The sequence below is a fragment of the Saccopteryx leptura genome, chromosome 3, assembly GCF_036850995.1.
Source record: "Saccopteryx leptura isolate mSacLep1 chromosome 3, mSacLep1_pri_phased_curated, whole genome shotgun sequence".
NCBI classification, from domain to species: domain Eukaryota; kingdom Metazoa; phylum Chordata; class Mammalia; order Chiroptera; family Emballonuridae; genus Saccopteryx; species Saccopteryx leptura.
The window spans coordinates 64,935,819-64,960,733 of record NC_089505.1 but is presented as its reverse complement, the minus strand read 5'-3'; the positions used below and the strand labels follow the sequence as shown (position 1 = coordinate 64,960,733).

Sequence of the window (24,915 nt, the reverse complement as noted above, 5' to 3'; positions counted from 1 at the left end):
GTGACCTTGGGTCCAAGCTGGTGAGCTTTGCTCAAACCAGATGAGCCCGCACTCAAGCTGGTGACCTCGGGGTCTCGAACCTGGGTCCTCCGCATCCCAGTCTGATGTTCTATCCACTGCGCCACCACCTGGTCATGCGAGAAGCATCAGTTCTTCATTGCGTCACCTTGGTTGTTCATTCATTGCTTTCTCATACATGCCTTGACCGGGGGCTCCAGCCAAGCGAGTGACCCCTTGCTCAAGCCAGCGACCTTGGCTCATGTCTATTATCCCATGCTCAAACCAGCGACTCTGCACTCAAGCTGGTGAGCCCTCACTCAAGCCCGTGACCTCTGGTTTTGTTTTTTTAATTCATTTTAGAGAGGAGAGAGAGGGATAGAGAGAAAGAAGGGGGGGAGGAGCAGGAAGCATCAACTCCCATATATGCCCTGACCAGGCAAGCCCAGGGTTCAAACTGGCGACCTCAGTGTTTCCAAGTCGATGCTCTATCCACTGCTCCACCACTTGGTCAGGCTAAGTAACTGTTTTTTTTTTCCAACGCTTTCTATTGTGCCAAAACCCTTGATGGGTTGTAACAGAAGTGTTTAAACGTGTTTTATTGATATTTGAGGAAATTGGTGGTTTTTGGAGGGAGCTGGGAGTGCATTATCTTCCCTGCTTAAAATAATTGATTATCTCCAAATTTTCTATTTAATGCTTTTTGGAAACGGATTAGATTTATTTTTTATTGTTTGACTGTTTTGGTTTTAGAGGGAGAGAGGCAAGGATAGAAAGGGAAACATCTGTTTGTTGTTCCAGTTATTTATGCATTCATTGGTTGATTCTTGCATGTGCCCTCATTGGGGATCAAATCTGCAACCTTGCGCTATCGGGATGATGCTGTAACCAACTGAGTACCCAGCCAGAGATAGGTTAGATTTAAATTATGAAAGATGCCTGTTTAAAGAGGTACATACCGCATGACCGGTGGTGGCACAGTGGATAGAGCATTGACATGAGATGCTGAAGTCCCAGGTTCGAAACCCTGAGATTGTCTGCTCAGTTTAAGCATGGGCTCATTTGGTTTGAGCTCAGGCTGGCTAGTTTGAGTGTGGGGGGTCTCTGGCTTGCATGTGGGATCATTGAACATGATCTCATGGTTGCTGGCTTAAGTCCAAAGGTTGCTAGCCTAAAGCCCAAGATCGCTGGTTTGAGCAAGGGATCATTGGCTCAGCTGGAGAACTCCCCCACCCCCAATAAAGACACATATGAGAAGCCATCATTGAACAACTAAAGTGACATATCTACGAGTTAATGCTTCTTATCTCTCTCCTCTCCTTATCTCTCTCTCCTTATCTCTCACTAAAAATAAAAGGGGTACATACCTACATACATAATATATTGCATATACTATCTATATATATAATATGTGGGCCAAGTTCCACAAACAGTACTTAACCACTTTTTTGTATCATTTAAAATTTTTTTCTGAGTACATGTCACTAATTTGCATGAAATGCTGACCTAGGTCATATAGAAAGACTGGAACCATTTCAGACCTCCTCAGTGTGGACAGGGGCTTATATAGCTGACCTGTGGTGGCGTAGTGGATAAAGTGCTTGAAGTCACCAGTATGAAACCCTGGGCTTGCCTGGTCAAGGCACATATAGGAGTTGATGCTTCCTGCTCCTCTCCTCCTTCTCTCTCTCCTTTCTAAAATGAGTGAATAAAATCTTTTTTAAAAATTAAAAAAGAAAAGAATTTCACATTATGAAATCATAGTATGTAGCTTTTGTGTTTGGTTTCTTTTACTTAGCATGATGCTTTTGAGAGTTAGTCACTTTTGCATGGGATTAGCGATTCATTATTTTTTTCCAGGTGAGAGGAGGGGAGATAGTGAGGCAGATTCCCACATGCAACCCAACTGGGATCCACCTGGCAACCCCATCTGAGGCCAATGCTCGATTACCAAGCTATTTTTAGTGCCTAAGGCTGATGCGCTGGGATCAACTGAGCTATCCTCAGTGCCCAGGGCTACACTCAAACTAATTGAGCCACTGGCTGCAGGAGGGGAAGAGAGAGAGAAGGGGAAGAGAAGCAGATGGTTGCTTCTCCTGTGTACCCTGCCTGAGAATCGGACCCAGGACGTCTGTACGCCAGGCCAACGCTCTATCCACTGAGCCACTGGCCAGGGCCTTTCCTTTTATTTTAATCATTCAGGAGTATTACATTTCCTGGATATGCCCACCTGTTCATGGACATGAGATGGTTTCTAGTTTGGAGCTATTATGCATAAAGGAGCATTGGAACACAAATCTTTGTATGCCACCCACTTTTCACAGCACATATTTTGTAATGCCCAGGGAAAGCCACAAAATTCTTACAACTTCGTAAATACAGTGGCTCATCCAACAGCATCTTGGGCATGGACCCACTTCCCTGCCACTGTGCCCGGTGTTAACCCATTGGCTGCTGGGGCATGGGGTACTTCAAGGGAGCTCAGAGAGAGCCAAGAAGGTAATAATATGAGACTCATGGCAGTGACCATCTGCCAATGGGTTAATAATCCATAATTTAATGTTTTTGTGCTTAAACAACCTGCCCAGCCACACCAGTGCATGATGTGCTGGCTTGAACGTCAGTGCTGGGAAAGTCCTCTCGGCTCTTCTGCAGTCAAGCTCATGGACGATACAACACAACTACACATGATTTTAAAGACAATTTTTATATTGCCTGAATTGTAATAAAAAGGAGAAATGAACGGACAATAATTTATAATTTGCATTTCAATAAGAGGATGTGTGAAGCTATCTCCCTAGAACCCAAGGAGATGGCCAGATGTTTGCACCTGTAATATAGCCAGCTCCCAACGGTGTCTAACTACCGAGAGCTATGTGGAACGTGATTTTCTGAACTTGTTGACAATGTTTGGCCAAGTTTTGAACAAAACACTATACAAGCCTTCCTCATTTTACATGGAGTTGACCTTCCTGGAAAATGCAGGACCTCTTAAAGCCTTACAAAAAGGACTTTGTGGCCCTGGCCGGTTGGCTCAGCGGTAGAGCGTCGGCCTGGCGTGCAGGAGTCCCGGGTTTGATTTCCGGCCAGGGCACACAGGAGAGGCGCCCATTTGCTTCTCCACCCCTCCCCCTCTCCTTCCTCTCTGTCTCTCTCTTCTCCTCCTGCAGCAAGGCTCCATTGGAGCAGGGATGGCCCGGGCGCTGGGGATGGCTCTGTGGCCTCTGCCTCAGGCGCTAGAGTGGCTCTGGATGCAACAGAGCGATGCCCCAGATGGGCAGAGCATCGCCCCCTGGTGGGCATGCCAGGTGGATCCCGGTCGGGCACATGCGGGAGTCTGTCTGGCTGCCTCCCCGTTTCCAGCTTTGGAAAAATGAAAAAAAAAAAAAAAAAAGGACTTTGTGTTCACATGAAGAGAGAGGTTCTGGGCTCAGATAATTCTTCTTTAATTTTAATTTTTTTTTTAGATTTTATTTATTGATATTTGAGAGAGGAGAGAGAGAGAGAGAGAGAGAGAGAGAAAGGTGGTGGAGTGGGAAGCATCAACTCTTAGAAGTAGTTGGTTCTCGTTATGTGCCTTGACTGGGCAAGTCTGGGGTTCCAAACCTGCGACCTCAGCATTCCAGGTCAATTCCCTATCCATTGCACCACCACAGGCCAGGCCAGGTAATTCTTAACCAGGTTTTTCCAAGTAAGGCTAAAATTTACTATGTGCTAGTATAAATGTACTGGTTAAAATATTGAAACACTTCTGTTTAGGCTGATTTTTAAACTTTTTATTTATTTATTTTAAAGAGATAGGAAGGGAGAGAGAAAGAGATAGAAACATTGATCTGTTTCTGTATGTACCCTGACCAGGGATCAAACCTATAACTTTTGTACATTGGGACAATATTCTAACTGACCATGCAAATCAGCCAGGGTTTAGCTGATTTTTTTTTTTAGAATTGATTTTAGAGATGGGAGAGAGAGAGAAATATTTGTTATTCCATTTATTTATACACTCATTGGTTGATTTTTGTGTGTGCCCTGACCAGGGACTGAACTCACAACGTTGGTGTATCGGGACCGTGCTCTGTCCAACTGAGCTAGGGCAGTTCTGGCTGATTAATAGTATGAGAGCAATTGAGAAAGCAGTAAAATTCAACAACACAGATTGTAATATAAACTCATTAGTTCAAGTTAATTGTTGTGATGAGTTTTCTATCATATCATTACTTAGTTGATAATAAAGATACTAACTATACTATATATAATGTTATCATATATATACATATATACAGCTGTGTCAATCAAGAAATCATACAACAATTTCTAAATAAAATAAAATCATTAAATAATTTAATGAGTTGAGCGTCAATCTTGGCAAATAACTTAAGAAATATGAATCTATAGATAGATCATTTTGATTATTCTGAGAAAAAGAAACATTAAAAGATTTGATGCATATATTGCTTTATATATTAATTTATATTACCATACCAGTTGCAAAATATTATGAACATAACCTGCATTTCATGAATGTCCAAGGGGCATTTGAAAACAGTTTGTGACAAGGGATACTGCTTTATTGTGTGCAGGTGCCCTGTATATATCATAAGACATCCTCCATCCCTGGGCCATGCCTTTCAAGAGCCAAGAGGACACTGCCCAACCACAAGTGACAGCTCAGATCATCAACATGTTTCCAAAGTGCAACATGGACTGGAACCCAACCATTTCTTAGCAAGCTATTTGTGCGTTCAGAGGCTAAAAATAAAGGCTGCATTTATCAGAAGTCAGATTTTGGACATCTGAGCCTCGGGAGATAGGACCAAATTTGCATTTGTCTTTTCTTGCTGGTATGTGAAGCCTCCTCTGTAAAAGCTTCACACTTCAACTGCCCCATCCGATCTACAGGGTCAGAGGGGCAGTGACTTGCCTATGATCACAAAGACAGTAGTTGGCCAAGCCAGGATCGGAACCCAGCCCTGACTCCTGACCCTTTTACCACTCAAGTGCCTCACAGCAACCTGTGGGGGGGGGGGGTGCAAAGCAGAAGTGCAAGAAGGCAGTCATGGTGGCCCTGGTTCACAGCAAATGAAGCTGTAGCACCAGCTTTGAACCCAGGTGTCTACCACTTCAGAGCCTGTGGTTTCACAAGCCAGTTGCACAAACCCAGATGGTGTGCGGGACAAGTTGTTAGGATGAGGCAAGTAAACAAAAACTTCTATGTTGATTTTTAATTTAAAAATGAAATAAATTAAACCTTATTACTAAAATACAGAATGCTAGTAGTACCCGCATATAATTGATAAATACATACATTGGGGTACATGCCCAAACAGTTTTCAATCTGAGGTGCATGATCACAACAGGAAGGTAGCCATCACTTTCCCTGCTAAGTGACAAGAGACCATCTTGGGTACCAGTACTAGAGAGGAGTACCATGGGTCACTTCTGTGTGGGCTCTAGGCTGACAGCCTGGGTTTAGGTTCCCACTCTGCTACTTCCTAAGCTGTCTGGCCTTGGGCAAGTGACTTTACCATTCTGGCCTCAGTTTCCTTATCTGTAAAATGAAAATAATTGCAGCTCTCACTTGGGAGGGCTAAGGAGAGGGATGAATCAGTCCGTGTGGAACAGTGAGAACGACAGCTGGTACACAGTAAGTGCTCAGTAAATGTGAGCTCTGATTATTGTTACCTCTCCTTGCAAGCAGGGAAGCAGGTGCACAGAGCTAAAATAACGAGGTAACACAGTTAAAAAGGAGTGGAGCCCAGGTCCAAACCCCACCTTTTTTTTTAAGAGAGAAAAAGGGAAAGAGAAACTTTGAGAGAGAGGGAAAATAGAAACATTAACTTGCTGTTCTGCTTATTTATGCATTCATTGGTTGATTCTTGTATCTGCCCTGACCGGGAATCCAACACACAACCTTGGCATATCCTGACGGCGCTCTAACCAGCAGAGCTACCTCTGGGTGAGGGCCAGAACCCCATTCTTAACCACAGCTGAACCTCAGAGCTCTGAGTCTGTTTTCTCCTCTGTAAGATGGGGTTAAGAGCAGCATGCACCTCACAGGGCTCTCTCAGGAGGGAAGAAAGTCACATTTTGGAAGGGGAGATGGTTACCCTGCCCCACCAGGTACAGGGACTTAGAGAGAAGACCAAAGGATCAAGAGATATAAAAGCTACAGAAGTCCTGGGCTGTCCCCTTGGCTTCATAGTAGGACAGAGGTGCCCTCTTGTGATAGAAGCAACCCCAGCAGCGAAGTGTCCTGGGGGTTCTTTATGTGCTAGGTACCAACCGCACTCACTGAACTTTAGAGGTAATTGAGGAACAGAGACTGGGACACTCGCCCAGGGCCATTAACTAGTTAAATAGTAGAGCCGGGGTTTGAATCATGGCAGTCTTACCTAAGAACCTATACTCTTTTTCCCTCTTTTCCAAAACTCTGTCCCAGTCCTGGAGCCCAGGGTTCCTGGAAATCTTGGGTAGGGCATGACTGTGGTGTCCTAGACTGCGCAGGGCCCTCAGAGCAGCTTGGCGTCCTTGGCCCATCCACCAAATGCCAGTGACACCAAAACAAAGGATGGTTCCCTGATCCCAAGCACAGGAGTCAGGACTTCAGCTGCTTCCTGCCAAACTCAGGAGGGCTGGGTTGGGGTACTCGGGGTTCTCGATGACGCCGGGGCCGAACTTGAGCTCCAGAAAGCGACGGTAGTTGTTAGGTGCCTGGGCCATGAAGCCGGCAAAGGGCAGGGGCACTAGAGGCTGCAGGAAGTGTTCGGGGAACTCAACATCTTGTCGGTGATCCAGCCATGTATCCTTGGTCATGACCCCATTGCGGGGGTAGAACGGCCACAGGTCCACGTGCAGGTGGTTACTCTCACTGTACTGCACGCGGAAGAAGTCGCCCTCAATAGCCTTCTCCCACACAAAGCCGCGCTCGTCCACCACTGAGCCAGCCTCGGCCCCCCGTAGCTGCTCACAATTGCCCACATCCTCCAGGTAGATGCCCAGGTCCACATCGTAGTCCCACGGGATGATGTCCCCGTGGCGGGCAGCCCCCAGCAGCGAGCCACCCTCCAGCCAGTAGCGCACGCCAGCCGCCTCCAGCACGCCCACCACGTAGCGGGCTGTTTCACGCAGCGCGCGAAGGCAGCACGGGGGCGTCCAGCGCCCCTCGTAGAGGTAGGCTGGTGTGTCACCTACCACCGTCCCAAAGCAGCGCGGTGTCTCTTTGCTGCAACCGAACCACTCCAGGCGGCCACCCTCCCAGCTCACCAGGCGGATGCCCAGTGCCTGCAGTAGCGCAGCCCGCCGCGCACGCCCCTCGCGCTCCGCCTTCCAGCGTGCGTGCGCTGTGGTCAGTGGGGGTTGGCGTGCCGCAGGGAAGGTCAAGTCCAGCAGCTGCACGGCCCAACCACGCAGGGCGGTCTGCAGAAAGAGGCTGGTGCCCACTGGCCGGGCCAGGGGCACCGAGAGGTTGAAGAGGTCTCTTGTGCGCAGGAGCAGCACAGCATCCCCTTCCAAGGCGTCGCAGCGGGGTGCGGAGGGGGCCAGGCCATAGTGTGCTGTCCACTCCCGCAGGCTGACGTTCAGGGCCAGGCACCTGGCGGGGTTGGCTGAGGCAACCCGCGAGGCCACCAGTCGTGCGCTTCCTGCCCGGAGCATCTCCACCATGCGCTCTAGCTGGCCTGGCGTCTCGGCCCTTGCCCCATCGGGCACCAGTGCCACGAACTCGGTGGCCACATAGGTCTCAGGGCGCAAGGCCGAGGCCGGCTGGTCCAGGGCAGGCTGTAGCAGTGCCAGGCGGACGTTGGGAATGCGGGGCAGGGCCAGGGGCGGGTAGGGGAGCACGTCAGCTGCCACCACCACCGGTTGGGCTGGGTCTTGCTGTAGGAAAGAGTCCACCAGCTCAGGCACTGCATTGTCAAAGGCCTCAAACTCCCGTACCAGGACGGTGACATGGGGGCCGGCGGCAGATCCGTGGCGGGGACCCCGGGCCCGGGAGTTCCTGGGCTGTTGCTGCAGCCATGAGAAGTAGAAGAAGACCAGCAGATTGATGATAATGGCGGCTGCCAGGGCAGCCTGGCAGCGGGTGAGCCGCATGGGACCGAAGTCAGGCCCTAGCTGGGTTTCCAGGACATCCTGGGGAGGTAGAAATGAAAGGGGAAGCTGGAACTGGTCATTAGCAACTCTTCCAACCTCAGCCTTCCCCCTATTTGGTTTTACTTCTGACTTTCCCTCTTTCAGGAAGCCCTCCCTGACCTCCCAGCCTGGGCCCGCTCTGAACTACTTCAGTCTCCTTCTCCCCCAGTTTTCCCAACCTAGTCCTACCATTCTAAGTCATTACTGCCTAGGGACACATCTTGTCCTCCCACTTGTGAGGCCTATAAAGAGCCTATCTTGATCACTGCTGCTCCCCAAGGCCACTCAGCACACAGCGAGGTACATATTAAGTATTCAGTAAGATTTTATCATATTAGTCACCTCTTCTTTGTCCAACCCCACCCTTCTATTCACTGTCAACTTCTCATTTAGATTTGGGGTCAGTAATAAACGCCCCAGACCCGATTCCAAGCCTAACTTGCACCTTCTGCTCCACCATTCCTTCCCCTAAGAAGCCACCTCTGATCTCTCTCTCCTGTCCCTTCCATGCCCTACTCCCTCTCTCCAGGCTGAGACTGATACCTTCAGCCTTGGTCCCCAAGTCCCTCCTCTGCTGCCCCTTTCCCACTTCCCCACATCCTGTGCCATCGGGTCATCTCTTTCCTGATGGTCAGCCACACTGTTTAGGTTTTACAAGAAAAGTTAGGCCCTGGCCGGTTGGCTCAGTGGTAGAGTGTCGGCCTGGCATGCAGAAGTCCCGGGTTCGATTCCTGGCCAGGGCACACAGGAGAAGCGCCCATCTGCTTCTCCACCCCACCCCCTCTCCTTCCTGTCTGTCTCTCTCTTCCCCTCCCACAGCCGAGGCTCCATTGGAGCAAAGATGGCCCGGGCACTGGGGATGGCTCCTTGGCCTCTGCCCCAGGCACTAGAGTGGCTCTGGTCTCAACAGAGCGAGGCCCCGGAGGGGCAGAGCATCGCCCCCTGGTGGGCAGAGCGTCGCCCCCTGGTGGGCGTGCTGGGTGGAACCCAGTCGGGCGCATGCGGGAGTCTGTCTGTCTCTCCCCATTTCCAGCTTCAGAAAAAAAAAAAAAAAGTTAGAAATGAAAAATAATTTTTCATGGATTTGAGAGAGGAAGAGGAAGAGAAAGAGCAGCATCGACTTGTTCCACTTATTTATTTCATTTAGTTGTACACTCATTGGTTGTTTCTCATGTGTGCTGTGGCTGGGGATTGAACCCGTGACCTCAGTGGCCAGGATGAGGCTCTGTCCACTGAACAACCTGGCTAGGACCTAAAAATATTTTCTTAAATCAGAATTATCCCAATTTTTATGCTAGACACTAGTTTTTTGTCTGTTTGTTTTAGAAACAAGAAGTAGAATGGTGGCTGCCAGGGTGGTGAGGAATGGGGAAGTGGGGAGGTGTTGTTTAATGGGTTTAGAGTTGCAATTTTGCAATATGATAAAGTTTTGGAGATTGTTTGCATAAAATGTGAATTTACTTAAATCAATACTACTGAACTATACACTTTAAAACTGTTAAGATGATTAATTTTGTTATGTGTGTTTTATGATAATAAAAATCTTTTTTGTTGTTTTAAATAGAATGGCTGGGCCCTGGCCAGTTAGCTCAGTTGGTTAGAGAGTTGTCCTGAAACACCAAGGTTGCAGGTTTGATCCCGGTCAGGGCACATACGAGAAGCAACCAATGAATTTACAACTAAGTGGAACAACAAATGATGCTTCTCTCTCTAAAATCAATCAATAAAAAAATTATAAATGCAATAGGCTGGATTGAAAGAGGCTACCCGTCTTCGGACTCCCTTCACTCACTGGCCATACTCCTAAGCAACCCCCAGATGGCGCTGTCTCTTCGTCTCAAGCAGAACTTGAAGATTTGGCAGGTCTCCAGTGCCTAAGGTGTAACTAACTCTCCCGATTTTGAGCAGGTACTCAAAAAAAAAAAAAAAAAAAAAAAAAAAGATAAAAGGTTTCTGATGTTCCTAGAAAGGGAGACATTAATCTCCTAGATCCTAAATACTGCTGACCCTACCTCCCCATTCCCACAGCTCCCTGTCAACCCAGGTCCATCCAGATCAGCACTCAGCCTTCCCAAGGCTCCTTGACAAAGTCTCTCCTTGTGGCAGCCAGAAGGGTCTTCACAAAAAACAAATATGAGCTCTCCCTCCCTGTTTAGAGGCTCCTCAATGCCCTAGGGATAAAGTTTAAGTTTCTTAAGTCCTTGCATGACCTGGCTCTGGCCTGCCCACTAATCCAGCTCTATCTCTGGTCATGCCTCCTTGAACCCTATGCCTACACCACCTTGGGCTTTTCTTCAAATAGGTCTTATTTTTAGCCCTTTTCTTTTTCTTTTCTTTCTATTCTGAAGCTGGAAATGGGAGAGACAGTCAGAGAGACTCCCGCATGCGCCCAACCGGGATCCACCTGGCACGCCCACCAGGGGCAACGCTCTGCCCACCAGGGGGCGATGCTCTGCCCCTCCAGAGCGTCGCTCTGTTGCAACCAGAGCCACTCTAGCGCCTGGGGCAGAAGCCAAGGAGCCATCCACAGCGCCCGGGCCATCCCTGCTCCAATGGAGCCTTGGCTGCGGGAGGTAAAGAGAGAGACAGAGAGGAAGGAGAGGGGGAGGGGTGGAGAAGCAGATGGGCGCCTCTCCTGTGTGCCCTGGCCAGGAATCGAACCCGGGACTTCTGCACGCCAGGCCGACGCTCTACCACTGAGCCAACCAGCCAGGGCCTAGCCCTTTTCTTATTCTGCTCCTTCTTCCTAGAAGAGTCTCCTCTCAAACACCCCTTTCCCCATGCCTGTTTTGTGATGGAGAATTTTTACTTATGCTTCAGGATACAGCTCAGATGGCCACTCCTCCAGGAAGCCCTCACTGAATACTATGCTGGGTCAGAAGTTCCCTCTGGGTTTCCCCATCCCAGCCCTGCCCATTCTGGTTTGGCACTGTCTGGGGATGGGTCTGTCTGCCCAACGAGACCTAGGAGGGTAGAGCCAGGGCTGCCTCCATTACCTGGCACATAGTTGGGCACCGAAAATGCACTTGGTGAAAAAGTGATGGCCAGGTCAGGGTTTCTGTGTGTCTGTAGAGCTCACTCAGGTCCCCTGAGCCAAACTCTGCACTGTGGCCCTGTGCTAGTCTTCCTGTCTCCCATCTCTCTCCCACCATGAATGCCCTCCCACCCCTCTCCCCCCATCCCAGACCTGCTTGCCCTTCTCTGACCCAACTTGGACATCACTTATGAATCTGACTCACACTTTAAAGTGACTTCTTAATCTTCAGAATCTTGGAATTGCCCTCTGGACCTTAGATGGAGCCCTTCTTCCTGCAGTCCTTCAACATCTATTTGTTGAACTCCTACAACATGCCAGGCACTGGGGACATAGCAGTCCCTAGTCCCCTCAGGGACACAGAGATAGGCAACACCCATGACCTCTCAGAACTGATATTATTGTGAGAGGAGGAACTTTTGGAACCACAGAATCTTTGGAGTCTTAAATATCTTAGAATTGGAGCTTAGGTACACAGAAGCACAGGAGGTGCTTTTAGAATCTTCTAAAAGATCATCCTCATTCCACCCTTGTCCCCTACAGTCTGTTCCCCACTCAGAGCCCAGAGGGATCTTGTGAGAACTTGAATTAGATCCTGTCCTGCATCTGCTCAAACTCTTCTATGGCTTGAAATCACTCAAAGGAAAAGCCTTCACTGTGGCCCATGAGGCCCCACATGATCTCCTGCCCTCTTCCACTCACTCACTCAGCTCCTACCATACCAGCCACCAAATGCAATTCTTCACATAAACCCAGGCCACTCCACAGCACTGGTTCCCTCTGCCTGGATGCTCTCCCCCGCAGGTATCCACATGGCTCCTCCCATGGCTTTCAGGTCTTTGCTCAAATGTCACCTGTCCAGTGAGCCCTTCCTTCTGCTACCCTTTTTAAAAAAGCATCTCCCTATCACCCATATACTTTCCCTGCTCCATCCCTGAGTTATTTTTCTCCCCTCATAGTTATCACATAGATTTTACTTATCATGTTTATTGTTTTGTTCCCTGCTGTATGCCGAGCACAGCTCAGAGCCTGGCACAAAGCAAGTACTCAATAAGCAAGTATGTGTGGAATGAATGAATGACTCCAACTGTTCAGACAGGGAACCTGTGGCTCAGAGACTTAAAGGGTGCAGGGTCCAGAACCCAGGCCTCCACTGTCCAGGCCCTGGCTCTTGCTATGCTCTGTCTGGCTACTTCTGGGCCAGGATATAGTCAGCAGGACAGAGGACAGACACTGGGTACTCAGAGACTAGAAGGTATGATGGCTTGATGAGGAGGTGCCATCTACTGGGTGAGAGGACCAAAGAGGAAGAAGAAATGAATCATCTAGTTAGTACCCTGGCAAGGTCAGTCTTGGCTTCCTTAACTCGAAGGGTCCAAAACCCCTTCATTGAGGCAAAGGCAGATAAAATGATGTTTTAAATTTATTTTTAGAGAGGAGAGAGGAGTGGGGGAGAGAAAGAGGAGAAGGGAAGAGCAGAAAGCATAAACTTGTAGTAGCTGCTTCTCATATGTGCCTTGACAGGGCCAGCCTGGGTTTTGAACTGGCGACCTCAGCATTCCAGGTCGATGCCTTATCTATTGCCTCACCATAGGTCAGGCTGAAATAAGTTTTGAAGTTCTGAATGTTCTATAGCTATTCACAATGTGACAGACCCTGTTCTAAGTACTTTACACATGTTAACTTGTTTAATCTTTAAGTTGTGACCACATTTAAAGATGAAGAAACTGAGGCACAGAGAGGTGAAGTCACTTGCTCAAGGTCACACAGTTGGAAAGGGCTGGACCCAGGATTTGACCCAAGAAGCTGGCTTCAAAGCTGTGCTTTAATCCAATCAATTCTGCTCTCTCTCTTGGGTCTGATTTCCATGAGCCTTCCCTGGCTCAAACTGAACCAATGCTTTCAAAGCTGAATATGGCACATTAATGAATTCAACTCACTAACTCAACAAAGCTATCGAGTGCCCTCTGTGCCAGAACATGTGTTCCAGGGACAGGGGATGAACAAGGCAGTCACTAAGCAGGCCCTCCAGAAGTAAGAAAACAATATATAGATGGGAAAAGAAACCAGCCAGGGGTGTGGCAGAGAAAAACAGGGGCTTGCTTTACAAAAGATGGTTAGGGAAGGAGAAGATGAGACTTTTTCTCTCCATTTCCCACAAAACAATGTAAGTGGATCCAGAATCACTTCAGGACTGAGCTCACTGGTCTGAGTTCTGATCTGTCTGAGGCTCAGTTGCTGCATCTGTAGAATGCGAACGTGATGGGTAGAGATGAGATGTATAGGAAAGCCTTTGGGCACAAGGAAAGGGCAGTGTCTCCACAAGTGCTGGTGACACTGAGAGACTTCTTACCTCCTACATTGCAGGCTAGGGGAGCTCCAGGGGGCAGTTTCAGCCCAGCTCAGCTGCATTGCTGAGGGAAGGAGAACCAGAAAACCCCAGATCAGCCAATTTTCACAGTAGAGTGCAACTTCATCTTACCTACAAAGTGTCAGGCCAGGGAATCATTTCTGTTGAAGTCCCATAAGTTCAGATACTACCTGGAGCATCTCAGAGATGGGTGGGAAGGATGTCAGTTATCATAGTAACCTATAACCATCCCTCTCTCATGACTGTGTCCAGAAAAGTAGGGCTAGAAGTGACAGAAGCTGTTACCATGACAGCCCCTTCCCTAGACACACTCCATTCTGAGAGACAATCCTAAACCAACCTTGGTGGGTCTGGTTCCTAGGTCATTGGAAGGAGGATTGCCACTGTTACCATAGTAACCAGGGCTTGGCCCTGCCTGTGTCTCACCTCCCTGGAGATAGGCCCTGTAACCATAGCAACTACTCCTTAGCAAAGTATCTTCTCCTCATAAAAATACCTAGTTTGGTCCATAGAACTCCCACCATGGGAAAGGAGGGAGATGGTTACCATGGTAATGCCAACAGGGTGGCTGGGGGGATGGGTTGAGAAAGAGGTGTTTCCCTCATAGTAAACAGTGTCCTTGGGGCTGGGGTCCTTTCTAACTGAGTGCTAGGTGAGGTTGCCATAGTAACCAATGAGAGTAGGGGCAGCAGGACAGCCGGGGACTTAGGTTGTCTTAGCAACCTCCTCCTGGTACAGAGTCAGGAGAGGTTTGGGGCTTCATACCACAAAAGTGAGGGGGGAAGAGAGGAGAGGCTTGGGGAGGGGTTATCATGACAACCGACCTGGACCAGGAATCAGTGATGATGGGTCCGGGCTGAAACTAACCCTAGTAGTCGCCCTTTATCTCAAGAGTGACAGTGATGGCTGAGGAGAGTGGTATTGGGTCTGGAAAGGGTTAGAATCTTTCTTTTGGGGGCAAAGCGGGAGGCGGGGGTCTGAAAGCGGCCCCTCCCCAAAGTCCCACTCTCCTTCCTCCCGGCGCGCGCCCCCTTCCCACCCACCCGTGGGCGTGCGCGCCTTCGGGTCGACCCGGGTGGGCGAGGCGCGCGCCCGGCTTCGTTCCCGTCGCCGCCCACCGCCCCCACCCCGGCCCCCGTCGGGCGCGCGCGCGGGGGGTTGGCGCGGCCGCGCAGGCGCGAGAGACACAGCGGGCGCGCGGGCCGGCCCGGGGCCTCCATGATGGAGGAGCGAGCGGCCGCCGCCGTCGCCGCCGCCGCTTCCTCCTGCCGCCCGCTTGGCTCGGGCGCGGGCCCCGGCCCGACGGGGGCGGTCTCGGTCTCTGCCCCCGCCCCCGGACCTGGCCCGGCTGCTAAGGGAGGCGGCGGCGGCGGCGGGGGCAGCCCCGGGCCCACGGCGGGGCCGGAGCCCCTGAGCCTGCCGGGGATCCTGCACTTTATCCAGCACGAGTGGGCGCGCTTCGAAGCGGAGAAGGCCCGCTGGGAGGCTGAGCGCGCCGAGTTGCAGGTGAGCGCCGCCCGGGACCCCCGACCCCCCGCCCGGCCCATCCCGGCCTCACCCGCCGCCGCCGCCGCCGCCATCTTGAAGCAATGGCCGCCGGGACGGCCGGCGGGGGGGGGGGGGGGGCGGGAGGGGACAGCGACCGGCCGGGAGCGGGAGTGAGGGGCCGTCCGAGGCGGGGGTCCTGGTGCCACTCGGCGCCTCGAGGCGGGAGGGGTCCCAGGGGCGGGAGGACCCGACCGCGGCCATCTGAGAGAAGGGGCGCAGGGGACCAGAACCCGGTGGAAGTGGGGGTGAGCGGGGCTGGTGGGTTCCTGACAGTGGCTTCGGAACCTGGAGGGGGCCTAGGAGAGAGCTCAGCCAGGATGCGGAGGAATTGTTGGAGGGGCTTGGGCGGGAGTGAGCAGAAGCTCGAGTGCCGAGGGACGCCCACCATCGTCCGACCAGGTGCGGGATGGAGGTGGAGCATGATGGACGGCGGGTGGGAGATGGGGCGTCAGGTAGAACTTGGGTTCCGCCGCAGGCCAGAGCTTTCCGGCAGGAATCGGGCCTGGGTAGGGAGAGGAAGTCGTGGAGCCTGGAGCACGGAGTGTGTTTCGGAGTGTTTGGGTGGAGGGGAATGAAATATGGCTGTGTGAGGACTCGCGAATATAACAGGAAGATCTGGTGGGGTTCCAGGATGATGTGTGCCCTCTCTGCTGAGGAGGAAACTTTGGGGAGCCCTGGCATGTGTGGCTACCGAGTGGAGGGATGGGGTCCCAAGGCCGCGCCCTGGGAGCCAGTGTTGAAGAGCTTGAGAGCAGAAACTCTTAAGTTTGGGGGTATGGAGAAGTGGGGGATGGCCCTGAGATGGGAGTTGTGGGTAGGGTGACAGGTGGAAAGCCCTGAACTAGAGTGGGGGGGGGGCGGTGGTCAGGTTTGTCCAACGTGGAGACCGGGGCATGAGGACAGTGAGGAACAATCCGGGGATCCCTGGGGGATGCCAAGGGGAGCATTTTGTAGAGCAGGAAGGCAGCACGAGAGGAGGCATCTTAGAAGGATCTTGAGAGGAGATGTGTTTGTGGGAGTTCCTGGAAAAGGTTTGTAGAAAGCTTGGGAGAGGGATATGCCTGAGATGATCTTTGTAAGAGTCTGAGGACTGGGTTTTGTGACCTTGAGAAGTGTGGGTTCATTTGCAGGGTGTCCTGAGGAGCCAGGACATCAGAGTTGTGAGGGGTTTGAAGGGGTCCAGTGATGGGCAGAGTGGAGTCTGAGGGTTCCTCAGCTGGAGTATTATTAGAAGTCCGGTATCTGCTTCTAGTGGCCCATCTTTCTGCTTCTGATTTGTTGTTTCCTATCTGGTTGATTTGGGGTTACCCAAATTAATAACTGATTAGAATTTTGTCCATAGGATGAATAATGATAGCCTCCCATATTTCTCCCACCCCACTAGGGATCTTAGCTGTTTGGTAGCTGAGGCTTAGGGTTTGGGTGGGAGAGGAATCCTTATGTAAGTGCTCCCTCACTTTTATGTCGCACTCTCTACTTCTGAGCTCTTTCTCGGCATACAGTGCATTAGATCTTAATACCCCCATTATGTAGGCAGAGCCAATGTCATTGACCTCACTCAGGGATAATATAGCAGCTGCTTTTTATTGAGCACATATTATGTACTAGGCACTGTAGATACATAGTATCATTTAATTGCTGCAACATTCTGGAAGAGTAAGTGATATCCCCCCCCCCATTTTTATTAAACATTTTTATTGATTTTAGAGAGAGAGGGAGGAGAATGAGACGCATCGACTCACATCAACTAGTTGCTTCACTTTGAGAGGGTTAGTTTATGTAGGATCACAGCCCATGGTGGCAGGGCTGCTCTGTGGGCTTTAAGGTCCATGCTCTGTTCCTCCCTGCTGTCCAATACAAATAAGAAAACTGTTCCAAGGAAGCTTACTGGCTTCCCCCAGGTCATCCTAGCAGTTCTAGCAGAGTCACATTGAATCTTGGTCTCTGGGACTTCATGCCAGTGCACCCCACAGCACACACCACACCACCTTCTCATCTCTGAGACTAAGGAGAGAAAAGATGTGTGTTTAAACCTAAGTAGCTCTACTTGGAGCTTGAGAAGAATGTGTGGGCAGCTTCCTGTTAGGCTGTCCTTGTCTTGACCCCAGCATCACTTACTTTGTGTTTTTGTTCTGTTAACATTAGTAAAAATTCAAAGATTTTAGAAGTGTGTATACATATATGTATAAGTGAAGGGGTAAAGTCCTCCTCTTTGTCCCTCTCCTACTTTCCTCCCCAACCATTATTGCTATAAAAGGAGTTCAGCTCTATGTTTGTAAGACATGAGGTCATATTATATGTATCATTTTGTGACATTTTTTCACATAGTCATGTATCTCAGTGTTCCTTTCATTTTATTTTTGATAACTACGGTCCACTGGATGTTTACACCATAGCTTATTTAGTTTGACCCCTCTTGATGGACTTTTAGCTTGTTTCCAATTTTTCTTGGTCAGAAATGGCTGCAGTGAATGTCCATATAGTCCTGTGTGAATATAAGCAGAATAGACAGACTAGAATAGATGTGTTTATAAGATGGTGATTGGTTGTGCCAAGTTGCCCCATGTTTCCCCTCCCATCAGCTGCACCTGTTTCTTTTCTTTTTTTATTTAGTGCGAGAAGGGGAGGCAGAGAGACAGACTCCCTCCTGCATGCGCTGGACCAAGTTCCACCCGGCATGCCCACTAGGAGGTGATGCTCAGCCCATCTGGGACCCTTGCTCCATTGCAACCGGAGCCATTTTTTAGTGCCTGAGGTAGAGGCCATGGAGCCATCCTCAGCATCTGGGGCCAACTTGCTCCAATTGAACCATGGTTGCAGGAGGGGAAAAAGAGAGAGAGAAAAAGAGAGAAGCGGGAGGGGGTGTGGAGAAGCAGATGAGCACTTCTCCTGTGTGCCCTGACTGGAAATCAAATCCAGGACATCCACACCCCAGGCCAATGCTCTACCACTGAGCCAACTATATACCTCTGATCGGGGCACTTATCATTTACAGATATGTGGCTTCTCCTGGGAGATTCTGTAAGGCCTAGATGGTGTCTGATTTTTCTGGTGAACATTGAATACCTTTTCTCCAAATGACAGTACAGCTGCTCTTGGCACAGCTGTGCAGTCAGGGCTCAGTAAGTGTGTAGAATGACAGAAAAGGCAGCCTGTCATGAGGTCCTACCAGGAGGCACCCAAAGATTGGAGCAGGGAGGTAGTGTAAATTCAGTCTGATAATAAGCAGTACTTTGCCAGGTGGGGGGGATTCCAAGAAGTAGATGATGTGGTTTCTTCCCTTAAGAAACTTCTAGACTAACAGAGGCTAGTTTGCATAGGAGGCTACAAAGAACTCTACATGGTATGGCTCTGCCCATGGTCTGTGGCACTTCTGGAAGGGGAGCTCCTTGAGGACAGGAAGACCCTCGTGGGGGAATCTGAATTGGACATTCGTGTAGGAGCATTGACAGATGTGGTAAGTCTGGTGGCAGTAGAGGAGGTGTGGAGCTGACCCCTCCCCAGTTCTAGACCCCTCACAGGGGCTTTGAGGGATCCATGGGAACTCATCCTAGAGCTTGGGAAGGAGAAGTGTAGGAGATACGGGGCCAGGTGAGACCATCCGAGGAACCCCAGCCTCAGGGCTGGGACAGAAAGGTCAGCAGAGGGATACGGAGAGGCATCAGTTCCTGGAAGGACTGACCTGCTCAGGCTCCTCTGGAAGCCTTTTAGATGCTGCCTGGCTGGAGAGGGAATAGCTGGAGGAGAGGCGGCATCCATGTCTCAGTCCATTCTGGGCTCGTGTATGTTCTAACAGTCTGGCCAGAGGAAATGGCAGTGGGTAAATCTGGTGAGTAGAGAACTTCCAGATCCCAGACTTGCTGCCAGCTGTCTGGTCACTCACAGACCAGGCCTTGGTGGCTGCTGGCCTTTGTTGTGTAGGAGGGACTGGCCAGCAGCACTTCCCTTTTCCGTGGGATTTCACTACCTTAGGACACTTCAACCACATGTTTCTGGTTCTCTTTTCTCCCTTCTTTGCCAAAAGAATTGGGAACAACAGCAGAGTGGGCCAACTGAGATTCTCTACTTTCTTACCCCACAGACAGAAGTCACTGGGTATTACCAGTCTCTCCTCATTACCTGAATTCCCTCATCCCCTTCCTGCCCTGACCAGATCCTAGTCTGGGCCACTGGGATTTCTGGGGCTGCCTCCTTCTGTGACTGCTCTCTATGCCTTTAGCTTTGCCATCCCACCCACCCACCCACTGCCTTCCCCAGCTGTCAGTTCTCCACATTATAGCTGAAATTACCTTTGTAACATTCCGATGTGTCTACACTGGTTTTTTTAATTTTTAGTTTCTTTATGATTTCTTCTATATGCTGTTTGTTAAAGTTTTTTATTGAATTTATTGGGGTGACATTGGTTAATAAAATTATATAGATTTCGGGTATAACATTTTATAATACTCAATCTGTATTTTGTATTATTTGTCCACCACCCCAAGTCATGTCTCCTGTCACCATTTATCTCCCCCTTTACCCTTTCTACCTCCCCTCACCCCCTTTCCCTCTGGTAATCATCATACATACTTTGTCTGTGTGAGTTTTTTTTTCCGTGGCTAATCCCTTCACCTTTCTCACCCAGCCCCACAATCTCCCTCTCCTCTGACAGCTGTCAGTTTGTTCTCTGAGTCTCTTTCTGTTTTGTTTGTTAGTTTATTTTGTTCATAGATCTCACATGTAAGTGAAATCACATGGTACTTGTCTTTCTCTGACTGGCTTATTTCACTTGGCATTATGCTCTCCAGGTCTATCCGCGCTGTCACAAAGGGTAAGATTTCCTTCTTTTTTTTTACGGCTGAGTAGTATTCCATTGTGTAAATGTACCACAGCTTTTTTATTCACCCATCCACTGTTGGCACTTGGGCTGCTTCCAAATCTTGGCTATTGTAAACAATGCTGCAGTGAACATGGAGGTGCACATACTGGCCTTTTTAGAGTTCCTGAAGTCCTCTATACGACTTTGTGTCTCTCCTCTGCAGCAGCACACTCCACTGCCCTGGCTAACTTCTGATCAGCCTTCAGGTCTTAGCTGCACGATCACTTCTCAACTCCAAAAGTGGACTAGGTGTCCCTCTTCTCATAGCATCCTTTGCTCCTTCATGGTGGCCCTAGTCACATGGAATGTTGGTTGTCGCTGCTTGTGCCTGTCTGTGTGGATGGAGAGTTCTGTGGGGACAGGGACCACTCGTCTTCTCCATTATTCCTTCAGTGCCTCACACAGTCCCTGGCCTGTCATAGGCAGTTACCAGTGCTGGATTTGGATGAATGTAGCTCTCAGCAGGCTGTACTGGTACTGGGAGTGTAAGGCTCCCTGATGGAAGCCCAGGAGATCAGGGAGTACAGTGAGGAGGGACCCCAGGGCTTATGTTTGTTGATCAGCCTTTTCTTCTCCACCTCTCCCTCCACTTTCTAAAGTGACTCACGGGCAGGGTAGAGTTGGGTGACTGAGAAGATATACAAACGTACGAGATGTTGATCAAAGTGAGTCTGGCTGTCTGGCCTTAAATATTTATGTATGTATTGGTTTAAAGTGTAGAGAAAGAAAAGTGTGACATAGAGAGAAAGAAGTTCCATTCTCTCAGTGGACATATGAAGCTTCTTTTCCGTGCACACTTGGTGACATATATTTATTTGTTCATTGTTTGCCCCACAACCCCCACTAGAATGTCAACCACGTCTTGTTTAGTGCTGTGTCTTCTACCTATGTGATACATAGTTGGGGCTTAGTAAATATTTGGGGGTAAATGAATGAATGATAACTTTTGTCATATATTAATGCATGTGTATTCCTTTTTATTTTTTCAAAAGGAAGCCTACTATTGCCATTATGCCTGAAGGATAAATTCCTACAAGTAGGATAAGTTCCTATAATTCTGAGCAGTGGAACTGCTAGGACAAAAGGAATATGCATTTAACATTTTTATAGATCTGGCCAGATAGCCTTCCAGCAAGAATGCATCAGTTTGTGTCCCCAGCACAGGAGTGTGAGTGTGCCTATTTCTCCAGCCCCCAGCGTGTGCTCAGTTTTCTGTTGACCTCAAAGAGAGACCTGGTCCTGGGAGCAGGACAGAGGTGATAGCAGGGCTGTGGGCACAGGCACGGGACAGATAGGTCAGGGCCCTTTGAACCCCAAGGAGAGGGAGAGCAGTGTGCATGGGCATCTGAGAGGCTGTCCAGAACCAGTAGTCCTGCAGCAAGGCTTTAAGAGTTGGCATGGCCTGGAAAAGGTGTCTGGGGCCAGACTGGGGGCTTCCGGTGCAGCCACTGAAGTTCTTTTCAGCGAGGCCATGATGTGCAAGGATTGGCTTCAGTAGATGCAGCTGCCTGTGGTGGCAGGAGGCCTGGAAGCCACAGACATCCCTGTTGGATCATTTTTAGGTCTCAGAGGGACCCTAGCTCCTGCAAAGAACAGGGCCCATGTCATCACTGTGGAAGAATAGACAGGGAGAATAGAGATAATATAAGCAGGGGGCATTTTATTAGCCCTTCTGTGCTAGGTCTTGGACTGAGAAGAACTTAACACATGAAGGGCAGGCACTCGTCTGAGCCCCACTTTCTAGAAGGGGAAGTGGAGGCTCAGAGAAGGCCTATATACCTGCTTAAGATCATGCCACAAATTAGTGGCTGAGCGGGCCTGGAGCTCAGGCTGTCCCAGCCTCGACCAGCTGGGACTTCGCTAGAGCACTTGGGAAGAAGCCAGGGATGAGCCCTGCACTCAGGGCTTTGGCACAGGGCTTCCGGAACGTGGTTAGGGGCCAGGATCCTGCCTTGCAGGCTGTTGGCTGAGTGTCTCCAGAAGACCTGTTGACAGACCAGAGCAGACTGGAGCAGCCCATGCCAGCAGACGGTGTGAAGTAGTTGGCAGGGGCCTTGGGTCATTTCTGTGGCACGTCTCCCTCATTCTGGCAGACTCCAGTGGGATGGTTGGTCCCCATGGTGGGGGTCAGGTGGTAAAAGCCACCCACTCTTGTCCCTAAATTCTAGAAGTAGCTTCCCCTACGCCTCTCAGAGACACATGCTCTGGTAGGAATAGTGAGATGCGACCTCCACCAGCAGCCTTAGAGACACCACCTGCCTTTGGGTGAGGGAAGAAGAGGCGCCCAGGGCTGTCACTGCCTGCTTCCCACCTTCATCCCTGAGCCAACTTCTTCCCAAAAGGCAGGGGCAGGTTAGGCTCAGGCTGGCCCTGTTTCCATTTCAGCGGTTCAGGGCTCCTCTTCAGCTCTTTCATTGTGGGTGACATGGCAGGGGCTCTGGAAGCAGAGTCAGCATGGCCTCTCATGCTCCACTGCCCTGGGTCAGGGGCTCCACATCCGAAGAAGTGGCTGCTGCATGTCATTGTTGGGGTAGGGGCTGGCACTCATTGTCCCTGAGTGAGTGAGGGACGCACATCCTTGAGCCTAAGCCCTGCTGTCTTCTGTTTCCTCTGTGCCCCAGGCTCAGGTGGCTTTTCTCCAGGGAGAAAGGAAAGGGCAAGAGAATCTCAAGACAGACCTGGTGCGGCGGATCAAGATGTTAGAGTATGCGCTGAAGCAGGAGAGGTGAGCCCTGCCGCCCTGCTCCTGCCTTCGGAGAAGTCAGTCCCCAGCGGGGCTCAGGAGGCCAGCTGCTCCCTTCTGCCCGGGGAGATTTGGGATTTCATCACCAGTCCTCTGTGGTATAGAAGGAGGGGACAGAACAAGATGTAGTAGGTGGATTCAGGTTAGACACCAATGACAATATTCATAAGCGTGGTCGCCCACTGTGTGCCAAACTCCGTATATTCATACAGTCTCAACCCTTTCTATAGCCAAATAGGCACAGTGGACTTCCAGAGGGTGAGGACTTATTTAAGAACTTCTGGAGCTGGGGTACCTGGGACAGCGACCCAGTCTGCCAGCCCGGAGGCTGGGTTCTTCTTTACAGGGCCATGTGTGCACCGCCTCCACCAGCGCTGCTTCATAGTGTGGGAAGGTGGGGGGTGGGGGAGACGGACACAGAGGGACTGGGATTTAGGATTTCTGAGGTCAGTGCTGTCCTGTATACTCTTCTGTGTCTCTCATTTGTATTTTTAGGGCCAAATATCATAAATTGAAGTTTGGGACAGACCCAAACCAAGGGGAGAAGAAACCAGAACTGTCAGAACAAGGTACCCACCTTCCCCACTTACCCTTCTCAACAAAACTGAATGTGACGAGGCTGCTTCTTTCTCACTTTGCTCCATAGAGAACAGAGTTGCCCGGGGTGGAGGGACTGACCCTCACTTTCAGTGTTCCTCTGTTGGCTGCTCTGCCAGGCACTGAACCCCTGCGGGGAGATAGGGTAGCGGATGGCGGTGCAGGAGGCCAGTTCTGCTGCTGCCCCTCTGTGAAATAGACTCACACGTGCCTTTATAGAATAAGCTCCTTCAGTGAGGGGTCAGCTCAGCAGCAGAGCAGTGGGAAGGTGCTGCAGGTAGACAGAGGACTGTGCTGTGTCAGGGAACAAGGAGTTACTAGGTGTGACTGGAAGGAATGGTGTGGGCTGAGGCGAGGGGGCGGGTGACCTGTCAAGTCCTTCATTGCTAGGCTAATAGTGATTGCTGTTCTTTATGTCAGACTCCTGTCAGAATGTGAGTTCCACAAGGGCAGGGGGCTATGTTTACAGATAAAGCCCAGGCGTCTAGCCAGGTACATGGTAGATGTCCGTTAACTATTTGATGAATTAAATAAACAGATCTCATTTAATCACACAACAATCCCAAGAGGCGTAGGTACTGCTGTCACTAACTTTATTTCTCAGAAGAGGAAGCTGAGGCTCAGATAGGTAAGCTCACCAGCTTAGGGTCACACCTGGGAAGTGGCAGAGCCAGACTCGAACCCATTAGCGTCTGCCCATTCTCCGAGAGCTAAGCCAGCTTCCTGTGTTGGAAAACAGCACAACTAGGGCTGAGTCTGAAGATGGTCTAGGGGTGGGCTGAAGGATGGCCAGTCAGGAGACCAGAGGTGAGGAGCGCTGAGAGGAGCGTAAGTTTCAAACACTTTCAGGAAATGACACCTCAGGACCTGTGACAGTGACCAATTAGAGTTTGAGGGTAAGGGATCTGGGTGTATGTGGTGGCACCCTGACTAAGGTAGCCTGCATCCTTTTTCTCCACCTCCAGTCTCCAATGGCCCCGTGGAGTCGGTCACCCTGGAGAACAGCCCACTGGTGTGGAAGGAGGGGCGGCAGCTTCTTCGACAGTGAGTGTGCAGAGGGACAGAAGGGTGCAGAGCGGGGTGAGGGACATGCCTGGCTTGGGAGATAAGCCTGAAGGCTCTACAGTCTTTCCTGTCCCCGTTGGGGACATTAAACTATAAGGATCTCTGCTGGCCACAGGTGAAATGGCCTGTCACCCTGTGGGTGCAGCCCCACCTAGGGAGAGGGTGGGAAGATTCATTGCAGGAGGCAGACGATGGAGACCCCCACTCTTGGAAAGCAACCCCAAATGCCTGGTGCTTTTCTTTTTTCCAAGGATAATGTTTACTTTTTTATTACTAAAGAGATTTGTGTGTTAGAAATTTTGGGAAATACATAAAATAAAAACCACTCATAATTCTGCTACCCAGGAATTTTATACCCCCATAAACATTTTGGCAATATACTTTTAGTCTGTGGCTATATATGTGTTTTATAAGCAGTATTTAGTAATGGGTTGTTTTGCTAAGTGTCTTGAATAGCTACACATGTTGTATCGTCTGAAGCGATAGTCCATGCCACAAGTAACCATTACTTTCCATAGCCAGTCCCTTCTTGTGTATTTCATTGAAGGTGTTTTTAAAGACAGTGTGATAAA

General features: G+C 50.1%; 2 protein-coding genes across 5 annotated transcripts in view; one reads left to right on the top strand and one right to left on the bottom strand.

The window, feature by feature from the left end:
* Positions 1-4,642: 4,642 nt before the first annotated feature.
* Positions 4,643-15,110, bottom strand: FKRP (fukutin related protein). 2 transcript variants are annotated; one of them, XM_066373831.1, is made up of 3 exons: positions 15,091-15,110; positions 13,515-13,575; positions 4,643-8,154 (listed from the first exon to the last, which is right to left on the bottom strand). In XM_066373831.1, the coding sequence occupies exon 3, from the start codon at positions 8,086-8,088 to the stop codon at positions 6,601-6,603; it is 1,488 nt and encodes a 495-aa protein (XP_066229928.1). In that variant the 5' UTR covers positions 8,089-8,154; positions 13,515-13,575; positions 15,091-15,110; the 3' UTR covers positions 4,643-6,600. The 2 variants fall into 2 exon arrangements, with proteins under 2 accessions (XP_066229928.1, XP_066229927.1); XM_066373830.1 differs by having other exon boundaries at positions 4,643-8,127.
* The window catches only part of STRN4 (striatin 4), a 28,499-nt gene continuing 18,305 nt past the window's right edge, over positions 14,722-24,915 (top strand). For 2 of the 3 annotated variants that reach the window (XM_066373827.1, XM_066373826.1), the window contains exons 1-4: positions 14,722-15,038; positions 22,560-22,663; positions 23,177-23,250; positions 24,244-24,322. In XM_066373827.1, coding sequence (XP_066229924.1) covers positions 14,751-15,038; positions 22,560-22,663; positions 23,177-23,250; positions 24,244-24,322 — 545 coding nt within the window. In that variant the 5' untranslated portion in view covers positions 14,722-14,750. Of the gene's footprint in view, positions 15,039-19,867; positions 19,891-22,559; positions 22,664-23,176; positions 23,251-24,243; positions 24,323-24,915 lie in introns of all 3 variants that reach the window. The other variant, XM_066373829.1, reaches the window with a different exon arrangement.